At 43.1% G+C, this 13354-nt stretch overlaps 2 protein-coding genes across 3 annotated transcripts; both read right to left on the bottom strand.

Annotated features, from left to right (window-relative positions):
• Positions 1-294: 294 nt before the first annotated feature.
• Positions 295-5961, bottom strand: hdac1 (histone deacetylase 1). Its single transcript, XM_035182969.2, has 12 exons — positions 5829-5961; positions 4875-4987; positions 3975-4092; positions 3701-3775; positions 3452-3590; positions 3015-3156; positions 2831-2923; positions 2494-2602; positions 2028-2408; positions 1780-1935; positions 1648-1693; positions 295-1204 (listed from the first exon to the last, which is right to left on the bottom strand). The coding sequence occupies exons 1-12, from the start codon at positions 5875-5877 to the stop codon at positions 1177-1179; spliced, it is 1449 nt and encodes a 482-aa protein (XP_035038860.1). The 5' UTR covers positions 5878-5961; the 3' UTR covers positions 295-1176.
• A 4371-nt stretch (positions 5962-10332) lies between these two features.
• Positions 10333-13022, bottom strand: marcksl1b (MARCKS-like 1b). 2 transcript variants are annotated; one of them, XM_035183584.2, is made up of 3 exons: positions 12897-13007; positions 12692-12798; positions 10333-11749 (listed from the first exon to the last, which is right to left on the bottom strand). In XM_035183584.2, exons 2-3 carry the CDS (start codon positions 12779-12781, stop codon positions 11204-11206), a joined length of 636 nt encoding a protein of 211 aa, XP_035039475.2. In that variant the 5' UTR covers positions 12782-12798; positions 12897-13007; the 3' UTR covers positions 10333-11203. The 2 variants fall into 2 exon arrangements, with proteins under 2 accessions (XP_035039475.2, XP_035039474.2); XM_035183583.2 differs by having other exon boundaries at positions 12692-13022.
• Between the last annotated feature and the right edge of the window lie 332 nt (positions 13023-13354).

The raw sequence follows: 13354 nt of genomic DNA, 5'->3' as shown, positions 1-13354 counted from the left end.
GACAGAAACACCAAGCGTATTTTAAAGTGTGAAACATTGACCGAGATTTTCTTCGATGCCAAGGATGGCCTTCCCTGCTGCCACAGCTGCAATGTTTGTGTATTCCACACCATTGTTTACATTTAAATGTAACGTTTCAATCCTTTTGTTCAAGCTGAACGCAGCCGACAGTAGTGGTTCATTGCTAAGTGACATCTAAACTACAAATACCTGCTGAAGTATTGAACCATAAAAATACACAACTGGAATAAACTTAGAGTGCACTGTAAATTATATCAAGACGTGACCCATCGGTTTTCTTAATTTTTTATTACAAAGTCATGATAATACACATTTCACAAGGATAGAACTCCAAACAGCCACATGTAGAGCGTTGGAGCAGCTCACTCCACCTTTATAATGGTACAAAATATCTAAAACAGGTCACTCACTCCCCAACACAATGTTCATACCCATTCACACACAAACAATTCAGGAGGAGAAACACTGTCTTCATAAGACGGGATGAAGGGACAGACGTTAAAAGTAAAAAAAATTATAAAATTAACACTGAGCATAGAACAGGGACTGACTGGGTAAAAGGGAGAGTATTATGTACACAGTAAAAGGCGACATCATTCTAAACATGCATTCACTGATAAATGAACACAGCAAAGCCAGACTTTCAGTTTGGTGAATGCTGGTTATTCTAACAGTACCATAAATAGACATTTTTGCATGTGAGCACTAGACTTATAAATCATCTACGTCTCTGCAGGTAACTTTTCATGGGCCCCACATATATGTTAAATCTGAATTGGCATGAGAGGAAGAGTAACGCTGTAGATCTTCACATTACAGCAGACCTGGTTCACACAATGGCTGGAAAGGATTTATGGCGTTTGTTTTTCACTCCATGGAGCTCCAGGTGGGTGGGGTTAACACTCAGAAGAGAAAAGGGCAACACTCATGTTTTATCATTCATCAAATACTGTGTAAACGTTCTGGTCAACACCCACACAACTGGTGCTTCACTGAGCTTGGAAACAGGTGTGGCAAAATGTAAACCAGGTCGGCCAATAGTAACACAGGATAAAAGTGGAATACAGGAAGGTCCTGTCATCGTAGGAGGAGAGTGGAGGAATCAGTGGGGCTCGAGGAAAATAGTACGACTGTCATTCTCTTCCGTGCCGGGCTTCAAGTTGTCTTCACCTCCTCCTTTGGTCTGGAACACAAACAATGTTTTTAAGCACCAACATATCTGGCAACAAACTGTCAGCAGGGTAACTTAGATTTTACCAAAACGGCTTTGATCAGGAAACAACTATGATACTGACACTTGACTGTTCCTAGCAGTCAAATGTAATTTCTGTTGCTGAAAAGTACCATCTTCATTTATGTAATTAGATGAGAAGCTTGGTGTTTTATCCTCACAACCTGAAAATGTCACCAGCAATGAGGGTTGGGGCAACGAGACAGGAGCAGAATGGTTTTTGATAGACAAAACCCACCGTGCACAAAGGTAGCATTATTTTCTGCACTTCAGAAGTGAAAGCAAATATTTTCCTTCTTTTAAAACATCAAATAAGACACAATGAAGATGGTTCTCAAAACTTGGTTACTTTGCCAATCTGTTGTACTACTGTACTTTGAATGTGCATCTCTTACCCTGACGTGTCCATCTTCTCTTCCTCCTTCTCCTCCTCTTTCACTTCTGGGAAGCAACAAGACAGATGAATAAAATAATAATCATATTTAATTTAACTCCAAATACAAGGTTGTCTTGGGAACGACAGTTACCTTTCTTTTCCTCTCCTTCCTTCTCTTCCTCCTTCTTTACTCGTTTCGGCTTCTTGTGGTTGGCTGCGTTCCTGCGGCCTCCTCCTTGCCCCTCTGCCTCGTCCTCAGAGTCAGAAAAGTCCTCCTCACATGCTATCCTCTTGTCATGGGCCCGAACTGGAAACAGAACAACAGGCATAGTTCTTTAATATACCTTCAAAAGCAAACACAGACTTAACCAAAGTTCTGCATCTATGGATGTCTCTTACTAGAGATGCGTTTGTCCGGGTCCTCCTCGTCCTCGTCTCCGCTGTCTGGGTGCGGGGCGTCCTCTGGGATTGCCTGCATCTGGACACCGGGGGCGTGAGGCAGCATGCGCAGGTTTTCAAACAGACGCTGCTTGATCTTCTCCAGGTACTCGTTGGTGTTCTGGTTGGTCATGTTGGACGGGCTGATGTGCAGCTTGAAGTCGGGCCCAAAGTACTCAAAGTAATCGTTGTAGGGCAGCTCGTTGGGGATGGAGCAGTCCAGGGCAACAGCCGTTTCATAGGTCCAGCAGCGAGCCACGTTACGAATGGTGTAGCCGCCGCCGCCCAGCATCAGCAGCGGCAGGTTGAAGCTTTTGATGTACTCAACACATTTGGCGTGGCCTAAAAGAGTCAACACGTACTCATGTTTAATTCCCAGTACGTTTAGAAGATAGCACTTTTTGGAGCGTGACATGTGTGTTTATACCTTTGATGGTAAGGTTGAAGCAGCCCAGTCTGTCTCCAGAAAGAGAATCAGCTCCACACTGGAGAACCACAGCACTTGGCTGGTACATCTCCATGACTTTAGCCATGATCTAAAACAGACGCAGAAGAACTCAGAAATGTCCTTTTCAGGCGTGAACTCCACAGAATGTCCGCACAATGAGGTCCGGACTTTCTCTGGAGTTTGCCTTTCACTTATGAACAAGATTCTCCGGTGTTCACAACAACAAAAATATCCCCGGAGTGTTCATTCGAGGGGTGGCGCAGCAGGCAGAGGGAGGATGTATATTTACATAGATACTTCATGAAATCAGACTTACTGGTTTAAAGATGGCTTCATAGGACTCATCATCGATGCCGTCTCTAAGTGGGTAGTTTACTGCATAGTACTTTCCCTTCCCAGCTCCAATGTCCTGCACATATTGGATATATCACTGAGTTACTGTCCACAACTGCAGAAGTAACAACTGATTTCTACAGGAAAAGTGAGAACAAACAACTAACCCTCAGGTCTCCGGTGCCAGGGAAGTACTCCCCATACTTGTGGAAGGAGACAGTCATGACTCGGTCGGTGGTGTAGAAGGCCTCCTCCACCCCATCACCGTGGTGAATGTCAATGTCGATGTACAACACTCTCTGATGGTACCTACACAGTACAGACAATTCTGTTAATGACATCCTAAGAGACTCAAGTTCTGGGACAGATAAATAACTGCATTCAGAACTTGCACCAGCCGAGAAAGAAGAAAAAGTCAAAGGCAGCAGTCTGGTGTTTGGCATATAAGAATGATTTGATTGTGTGCGTCACACATAAAGCTCCATGGCAGGTGTGGATGTAATCCAGCAAAACTAGTATCAATACATGCCAGATTCTGTTTTTGGTCCAAATGAACAAACCCTGTCAGATGGGTGTAGAAACCGAGCAGCGAGGCTCAACTTACTTGAGCAGCTCGAGGATGGCCAGGACGATGTCGTTGACGTAGCAGAAACCAGAAGCCTCAGACTTCTTGGCGTGATGGAGTCCACCTGCCCAGTTAATGGCGATATCTGTCTGCTGCTTGTTCAGCTTCACTGATCCAGCTACAAGAAGGAAGGAACAGAGTCAAAATATGACGTTAATTAAAATGTTGTCAGTCCTCTGTGAAGACGGTGTCACTATTATTATCGTATGCGTGGTTGGGACAACGTACCGACAGAGCCTCCTGTTGACAGCTGGCAAAACTCAAACAGACCATCAAACACTGGACAGTCCTCTCCAACATTGACTGTGAGGAAGAGACCAGGACAGAAAGATTTAACATACGTGGACAGCAACAGGGTTTACAAATCAAAATGAACCCTATACAGTTCCTCATGGCTGTATGCATACGTGGCCCTGCACCGTAATTCTGGCACAGCGTCGGAGAACGTGAGCCCTGCAGGAAGAATACTTGAGCATCTGTTGGAGGAAAAGTGGACACTCACATCTCTGCATCTGTTTGCTATACTCAGACATGTTGTCTGGTCGGATGGACCTCAGGAACTTGATGTAGTCATCGCTGTGGTATTTTGTCATCTCTTCACCACTGGCTTTGTGTGGCCGCTGGAAACAGAAGCAAAGGTAGTGAGGATGCCTTTTCTCCACTTGTCAGTAATACTTGGCCGGCAGGGGGTCTCGCAAAGACCTGCTGTGTCTGACAAATAGAATAGCTTGCCCACTTTGTAGCGGTCATGTTACAAAAAGAGAAACTCTGTGTGTTGTGTGCACTGCTGTCTGTGTGACTCAACACTTGCAGGAAAACTTAAATACCAAACCATTTTTTGCACAAGCACAAAGTCTAAACATGAAAACTATTGCATGAGGCTTTAACACTACAGGGACAGATGTTCTGATGGAATTGTAGCACCTCTGTCAGCAGCATTTTTAATTCAGGAATCTACTAACTGGTGACAATAATGACAGAAAGCTGGTCATCAACACCCAGGTTGATGACCAGGGGATTTTCATGCTGACATTGTGGAGGGATGGACTGGTCAGTGCGATGAAGAGTTTGGTCGGGAAAGTTCATCTGGAGCAATCATCACCTTACCGATCAGATAACTTATTGAAATGGGGATTTAGGAAACTTTGATTTACCAGTGAATGCTGGATTTTTCTAATCGGTGCCAATTTAAACACACTCATTAAGGCTTGTGTGATAAAAAGCATAGATGGCGAAAATCCTTTGAGCTCTTTGAAAGTTACTCATCTCAAGTACACCAATCACGATCAAGTTGATGGGTTTTTAAAAAACCCTACTTTTGAGAATATGGTGTCATTTCACATGGTTAAGGCTTAAAATGCCACGGTGAAACTTAACGATTGTGTTGAGTGATCCAACTCACATAAATCTCCATTTTCCTGTAGAGTCCATAGTTGAGAAGGAGGTTGTGTGTCATGCGGATCCTGTGGGGTTTCATGGGATGGCCCTGGCCATAGTAGTAGTTCCCCACATCACCTTGGAGAGAAAAAGGGACGCAGACAAGTTTATATAGCAAATAAAACTACAAAATTGTATGGTACATTTTATATCCCTCACGTTAGAGTGGACTCGATACCAAACTTCAATCAAAAGTGTCCCCTGAATATCAATTAAATGTGATGGAAACGAACAAGTCCTGAGTTTGACCTACATCCACATCATGGCTGATGGATTGTTCTGACATGTTCACAGTATGATGCTGTACAAAACCCTGTGGACCTGATATTACACAGTTATAAATACGAGAGTACGATCGATTTGACAGGACTGCTGCTTATTGATCATTCACACGCTTTCTGACCCAGAGGCTTTTCAACATAAAGGGGCAATAATGTGCCCCTTTTCTTAAATAGTATTAAACAAAACCAAAGAGTTACACGTGACATTGCTTCAGTGGATATGATTATTGTGCACGACGACTTCCCCAATTCTTGGAAGTTGTTAGACAGACTGATGTGATCAGCGCCGGAATTAGCTCGCATACACATTTCACAGTGCAACGCGACGCTTTACAAAATAAAAGGATGGATTCCGGTCATTGGAGAACGTGGAAGTGAGGGGAGCACCGGATGGAACCCTGCGTGCAGCTTCAGGCCATCTGCTAGCGAACATGCTCATGCAGCTAGGGATGCGCTACTTAGCCAATCGAGGAAGCTAACGTTAGCTTGCTACACCGGCTAGCTCAGCCGGGTTGTGCTGCACACTCGGTTTTTTTTTTAAAAAGAGGAAAAAACGCGTTAATTGCCCTGAACGTGCAGGCGCCGCAGAATCCGCTTCGGCCGCGGGAGAGTCTGAGGTGAACAAGCTGGATATTTACCGTCATAGTAATAGCAAACTTTTTTCTTTGTTCCTTGAGACAGCGCCATTTTACACCAATTAGCCCCCCGACTCGCACCCACCGGCTCCGCTGCTGCACCGGGGAGCTCGCGCTGAGCTCCAGTCGACCAATCACAGGCGCTCCCCCGCCCGACCGGGAGGCGCCGGTGTGACAGAGCGAGCAGCTCTAAAGGCTGCAGCCCCAACCAGACAGTGAAGTCTAGACTGTGCACATCTGGACCTATATACAGGTATATTGATGTAGAGGTTTTTAAGGACATGATAGAAGTATTTAAGTATATGATCGACGTTTTTAAGGATATGATATATAAGTATTTAAGTATATGATATAGAGGTATTTAAGGATATGATCGAGGTATTTAAGGACATGATACAGGTATATAAGTATTATGATATAGTGGTATTTAAGGATATGATCGAGGTATTTAAGGATATGATCAAGGTATTTAAGGATATGATAAAGGTTATTTAAGGATATGAGAAAAGTATTTAAGGATATGATGTAGGGGTATTTAAGGACATGATTGAGGTTTTTAAGGATACGATATAGACGTATGTAAGGATATGATAATGGTATTCAAGGATATGATAAAGGTTATTTAAGGATATGATGAAGGGGTATTTAAGGACATAATTGAGGTATTTAAGGATATGATAAAGGTTATTTAAGGATATGATGAAGGGGTATTTAAGGACATGATCGAGGTATTAAGGATATGATATAGTGGTATTAAGGATATGATATAGTGGTATTAAGGATATGATATAGAGGTAATTAGGGATATGATAGAGGTATCTAAGGATATGATTGAGGTATTTAATGATATGATTGAGGTATGATATAAAGGAATTTAAGGACATAATATAGACGTATTTAAGGGTATGATCGAGGTATTTATGGATATGATTGAGATATTAAATACCTTGTTAAGGACATGATATAGAAGTATTTAAGGGTATGATCGAGGTATTTAAGGATATGATCAAGGTATTTAAGGATATGATAAAAGGTTATTTAAGGATATGATAATGGTATTTAAGGATATGATAAAGGTTATTTAAGGATATGATAATGGTATTTAAGGATATGATAAAGGTTATTAAAGGATATGATGAAGGGGTATTTAAGGACATGATCGAGGTATTAAGGATATGATATAGGTATTTAAGGAGGCTAAAGAAAAGAGATTTGTTTTAAACAATGATTTGAAGCGTGCGAGAGAGCGGGCAGATCTAATGTGGAGTGGTAAGCTTTTCCACATGTTTGGGGCGGCTACTGCAAAGGCTCAATCCCCTCTGGTTATGAGCCTCGTTTTAGGCAAATCCAGAAGCAGCTGAGTGGCTGACCTCAGCTCTCTAACTGGAGTGTGAATATGAAGGAGCTCAACTAGGTAAGGCAGTGCCAGTCCATTAAGAGTTTTAAAAGTTAACAACAACATTTTATAATCGATCCTGCATCGAACAGGAAGCCATTGGAGGGAGTGCAACACAGGTGTTATATGTTCCCTCTTTTTTCTTCCCTGACAGGAGGCAAGCAGCAGCATTTTGGACGAGCTGCAGGTGTTGAATGAAGGCATAGATCCCCTATATCAGCTATAAGTGTCAACTGAAAGAAGTTATACCTAACAACCGAGGAAATCTGCTTTTCAAATTTAAAAACACTGTCAAAATAACATCAAGACTCTTCACAGACGAGTGAATATCAGGGGCTAGAAGGTGGCCACATCCAGCCGTTCAGGGTGTCCAAACACAATGAACTCAGTCTTGTTTCATTTAGTTTGATGAAGTATAAGTTCATCCATGATTTAATGTCCCATACCCTAACCATCATAAATAAATGCCTAACCCTAACCCTAACCTAAACCTTACCCTAACCATAAAACCAAGTCTTAACCCTCAAACAGTCCATTAAATTTGTGAGGACCAGCCAAAATGTCCTCACAATGATGGTATTGAACCAAAATTGTCCCTTATAGAAAGACATGCCCACACACACACACACACGCACGCACACACAAACACATATCAGAAAGGTCTTTGGTGTGATGTTAGTGAGTGAAAGGATTATTGATTTTGACGTGCAAATATCAGTGTGTGTGTGTGTGTGTGTGTGAGCTTTTTAAGAAGTTGCTATTTGTCATTTATTGATGGTTCAGTGATTTAGATTCTGTGGAGGTGGCTCAGTGAGCAGCTCCAGGTGAACCAGGGAGAGGGGATTGGTATACAGCTGAGACTAGTTGGCCAATCACCTCTCCCTGGATTCAAAAGGCAGCCGTGGAGCTGCCAGAGGGACAGACACATGGGAAGAGACGCTGCTGAGCTGCTCAGCTAACCTCCAGCAGGAAATGCTGGAGTATTTCAGTTGACTGTTGAGTTTATTTTGGCGTTAATAAAATGTATACTGAAAAGCAACACCTTTGTCTCTGGCTGTGTGTGGGAGACCCCGGTGGCATCGTCTATTGCCACAGATTCATTTAAGTTGACATGGCTGCTGTAAACCTTTAACTAGGCATCTGTGTTTTTTTAAACCTACCAAACTCTGTACATTATTTATTTGTTTGAAGTTTTATTTGGACAGTGACATGCATTGGTTTCTGTATTTTGTCTAAGTTTATTCATTCAAATGTTTTCCTTAACAGTTGCTATACTCATCAAATGCGTTACACATTTTCCCGTTATTTGCTCATATTCAATTTCATACTGCAGTGTACTGGTTTTGCAACCATCACAGATTCTTAAAAAGTAGCACAAGAGATCAGAGGAAACAATAGGTGATCATCTTTGTGGCACTGCCTGCAACAGCCACCAGGTGTCAGCGTGAGCTCACTTGTGTTTTGAATGCATCGTCCACATCTCTGCAGACCATGTCACTGCTAAATGAGAAATGCGGTGTCTCTGAAGTGATCAGTCACACAACCTCATGTATAGTGTGCAGAACAAACAAATCAGTGAATAGAATAGATAAAAGAAACACTTGTGGAGCAGCAGGGAAACAATTATAGTTGCCTGTACCTACTTTCTAATGTACACTGTCAGGCTTTAAGACGGATTTACACAATAGAGGTTGTACTTCTGATGATTTTTCATGTTTTTATGAAACATTTTAATGGAAATAATAGTACAAATGGTTAACAAGTTCCTCTGCAACAAGAGACGAAGGGTCGCATCGACCGGGAGCTGTAGGCCCGTTTAAATAATTCAGAATTGTTTGGAGCTTGGGTCCAAATGAAGCTCAGATCTCAGCTCATCATATCAGCATGTGAACTAGGTCAGTTCCCCCAGAACAGGGCTGCTGTGCTCAGTTAGCCATGTTCATGTTCGCCTCTGAATGGGCAGAATACTGTACACGTGCAGAAGAAGAAGAAGAAGTAGTAGAAAGGGAAGGTAATGGTGATTACCTCAGAGCCACAAGACTAATAGAGGGCGAGGGGTAACTACAGCCAACCCTGTGTGTGTTGGTGTGTTCAATTAGCTCCAATCAGCTCAAAGCATGTGGGCGGTCACTGTCTCATTGATGATCACAGATCGTGACCGATGTGACATGTTGACGAAGTGACGTGTGCAATCATTTGATACCTAATCCCATATGAATTAAAAACAATGTGCATTTGGTTTCACAGTCGGTGGTGGTGTCGGTTGAACGCCGGGCTGCTAATCCAATAATGGCGAATAATTACATGAATGAGTCCAAAAAATTTAATTGATGTCAAATTTTGGGGCCTAATCCAGATTTTTGTGGGTTGTAACTGATAGAAATATGGTGCTAATCAACCATATCACTCACCCGACTGTAATTAAACAGTTTGTTACCATGGACAGTTTGCTAATGTCACAATTCTTGAAAAAGCACTGTACTGACCTTTTACTTTACTCTACTGCCATCGGAATTACAGCCATTATAGCCATGCTCAATGTAAAATCGAACACTGTATAGGTAATTTTCAATTTTCCTTGGGTTTATATTGTATGTTTACTTATTTCTTTCTTTAATGTGTGTCTATTTTTACCATCTCCTTTGCTGCTGTAACATGGCAAACGTCCTCATAGTGGGACTAATAAAGGATGATCCTTATCCTAAAATGTAGTGGAACAGGAGCACAAGGTGAAAACTGACCATATTAGGTTTATATTTTCTGTTTTATGAATTCAGCTGTGAAAAAAAATATTGGTGGTGTAATTTCACCTTTCAAAATGGCAATATGTAGCTTTTAATCAGTTTCTCGGGTTAAATAAATATGGAAGAGTGCAGCTGCTCCGATTTTCTATGTGCTTCCATTTGTTTAATATGAAGATACCAAAACAATTTAAAATGTCAAAATTAGAGGAATTTCATTTCTGGATCCCTCCTCCTCACCGTGCTGCTGTTGGTCTCCATATATGTGGCTTTTCTGTGGCTACAAAAAAATCAGAAACATGCTAAACAGGCTCCTGAACTTCTCCTTAAGCTAAGGCATGATGCAAATAACTGTCAAGACACATGCAGGTAAGGTAACCAACATTTATTTACCATTATCAACTTTACAATAAAACCAGTAACATCTGTCAACATTAGCAAAATAAAGAACAGAAATCAATCCAATGTATTTACAGAGACAAAGCAGATTCAGGCTCACACACGACAGATAAAACAACTCTGCTTCATATCAAACCGCAACAGTGAACATAGCAAGCTTAAGTGTTCTTTTTTTCATAGTAAGGTAAAAATCAAAATCGTCTATTTTTTTTTTTCTTTAAACAAACAAGACATAGCTTCTCTGAATCTTTAAGATGGTTCTCTATAATACACCACAAAATACTTCAAATTTGGGTTAAAATATAGGAATGTAAAAAGTTGGCAAGTCTCTTTAATTTTCTGATTTCATTTTTTTTTTTTCTATTAACAGTCATTTCAAGTGGTGGTGGTGTCCTAGTATATCATCTAGCTTCATCCTTCAGCAGGGAGGCATCTTCTTCTGCAGATTTTAGGGTAAAAGATGCTTCCGCTCCATCCTCCTCCAGCCATTCGTCATCCGTCTTCACTTCATGGTGTCGACAGCTCGCGTTCTAGCCACTAAAATCCATTTTCCACATCGTGACCAACCCACAGCCTAAAACTCAGTCCGGGTCCAGATGTCAAGCAGAAACCAGGGAAGTGATCTAGTGAATCTAGTCTGTCATCTTGTTATCATGACGAAAAGTGGCACGTCGAAGGAGTCTCTCACATACATGTGTATATATTTACATATACATATATCCATATACATATGTATACATATACACATATATATATAAATATATATATATACTCTAAATTTTCTCTCTCTCGCTCTCTCTTGCAAAACAGTTCACCCAGTTCATTGTGAGCTCAAGGTACAATCACTCTTTCTTTTCAGAAGGAGCGGGGGTCGAGCTGCTCTCCTCTGTGGGTTTTGTGGCCTCAGGGGCTGGAGCAGCTGCCTCCTTGGCCTCCTCCTTGGGGGCCTCCTCCTTTGCCGGGGTCTCCTCCACCTTGGGGGCCTCAGCTGCAGCAGCAGCAGCCTCCTCCTTCACCTCCTCCTTCTTCTCCTCCTCGGCCGGAGCAGCGGCTCCGTTCTCTGCAGGCTTCTCCTCAGAGGGGGTGGCAGCGGCGGCGGCCGCCTCCTCTTTGACAGCCTCGGTTTTCTTGGTCTTCTTCAGGTTCAGCTTGAAGTTGAAAGATTTCTTCAGGGAGAACTTCTTCTTCTTCTTCTTGGGGGTCTCCTTGGCTGCAGCCTCGCCCTCCGGTTTGGCAGCATCTCCATCTGCAGCAGGCGCTGGCTCGATGGCGTCGCCTCCTGCGCTGGCTTCAGGCTCCTTGGCTGCCTCAGCTGAGCCATTGGTGGCAGCAGCATCCCCATCAGGCTTTGTGGAGACGTCGCCATTGGTTTTCACATGTCCATTCTCCTGGAAGAGGAATGGAAAATACAATAAGCCATCTGTTTCTGACACTTAACCCCCTGCACATGCATGAAACACAAAGAGGATCTATTTCTTATGTGGATTTCTCATTTATTTCCAGCGCATCGTCGTGCTCATCAATTAACCACCGTGTCGCCCGGCTCAGAGGCGACGCCTTGCAGTACTCTAATCAGGCGATAGGCGGCGGTAGCGCCTCACAGACGGCTTAAGGCACCAGACAGACAGCGGCTCAACAAAGAGCAGACTGGAGCTCATCGATGGAAGAATTATAAGAAGTCAACTCATGCGATTTTTTCCCCCCTCAAATCGAAAACAATCCCTTTTTATTATCTCATTTAACATGATTCTCAAATGAAGTCAGGGTTTGTGTCACTAAATAAGAGTGGGGGGGTCATTTCCATCCATAATGATCCAATAATCATGTGAAATATGAAATCAACGACTAATTGTGACTCATCTGCGTGAAAAACACACAAAACATGGCAGGATGTAATTCCGTGAAGTGGCAGCTCATATAAAAATAAAGTATCAGACGACAGGCTCGTATTTAACAAGGGAGGAGTAGTAGACTGCCTACGTGCTGGCGCTGCCTCCCCCTCCTCCCCATCCTTCCTCCCCCCTCTCCGCCTCACACTATCACACACGTTGTGCAGTTTTGGGTTGAGACCTCAAATAAAACACACACACACACACTTTGAACTTGGATTCAACTCAAAAAATAAATAAATATGGAATACTACAATTTATTCAATTTGGGTGGGGGTGGGGGTAGGGCAGGGGGGTGACCCGTGCACGAGCAGGAGCCGGAGATGCTCCCACCTGACGAGCCCCGCGCGTCCCCACGCTCAAGTGGAGTCACTTGATGGTGCAGACGGATGCAGCTAATGGAGGATCTGGAGTTGGGAGGAGAGGGGCTGGAGGAGTTACCTGTCCGTTGGTCTTGACAGCCGCAGCATCAGCAGCGGCGGCGGCGGCCCCCTCAGCGACCACCTCTCCCTTGGATGCCTGGGATCCCATTGTCTTCGACTGCGTTTCTTCCAAAGCAAATTCAAAGCAAAAAAAAAAAGAAAAATGTAAAAAAGTGTGTGTGTGTGTGTGAGTGTGTTTTCTTTCTGTCGAAGTTAATCCAAACCTCCGGGCAGAGTTAAGTATCCAAGCGGTGGGAAGAGTTTAGCTTGATCAGTGTTCACACGTCCCGACTCGTCACCCTGGCAGACGGAGACCCTCTAAACTCTACACTGGTTCAACGCGACGCTTCAACATACAGCAGGTCCGAGGCCCCGCCCCCAGGAGGGACCCGGCCCGGCTCTGGCCAATCAGCGTCGAGCCCAAGGGCACGTCTGCCCAGCGCCGGCCAATCATCCCCGACACCCTAATTGTCTCCGCCCATCTAGAAGACCCCCTGCGAGGAAATCAATTCAGCTCAACAGAATTCAGTGTTTATAGTTACTGTATTTGTGTTTATTTAGTTCTACTCTAAGGAATGTTCAGATGAACATGAGGAATCAAAGTTAGAATAAATAGAACAAATAGAATAAAAGTTAGAACAAATATATAGATAGAATACATAGATAGAATAGATAGATAGAA

The sequence above is a fragment of the Hippoglossus stenolepis genome, chromosome 17 (genome assembly GCF_022539355.2).
Source record: "Hippoglossus stenolepis isolate QCI-W04-F060 chromosome 17, HSTE1.2, whole genome shotgun sequence".
Taxonomy (NCBI): Eukaryota; Metazoa; Chordata; class Actinopteri; order Pleuronectiformes; family Pleuronectidae; genus Hippoglossus; species Hippoglossus stenolepis.
Note: the sequence above shows the minus strand (reverse complement) of the source record. Positions and strands in the feature narration are given on the sequence as shown.

Coding starts and splice junctions, on each gene's coding strand:
- hdac1 (XM_035182969.2), bottom strand. CDS start 5,877: ATGGCGCTGTCTCAAGGAACAAAGAAAAAAGTTTGCTATTACTATGAC. Junction 4,093..4,874: donor ACAGGAAAATGGAGATTTAT/GTGAGTTGGATC, acceptor TTCTGTTTCCAG/CGGCCACACAAAGCCAGTGG. Junction 1,936..2,027: donor CCCGGACAAACGCATCTCTA/GTAAGAGACATC, acceptor TTCTGTTTCCAG/TTCGGGCCCATGACAAGAGG.
- marcksl1b (XM_035183583.2), bottom strand. CDS start 12,781: ATGGGATCCCAGGCATCCAAGGGAGAGGTGGTCGCTGAGGGGGCCGCC. Junction 11,750..12,691: donor CTGTCAAGACCAACGGACAG/GTAACTCCTCCA, acceptor TTCCTCTTCCAG/GAGAATGGACATGTGAAAAC.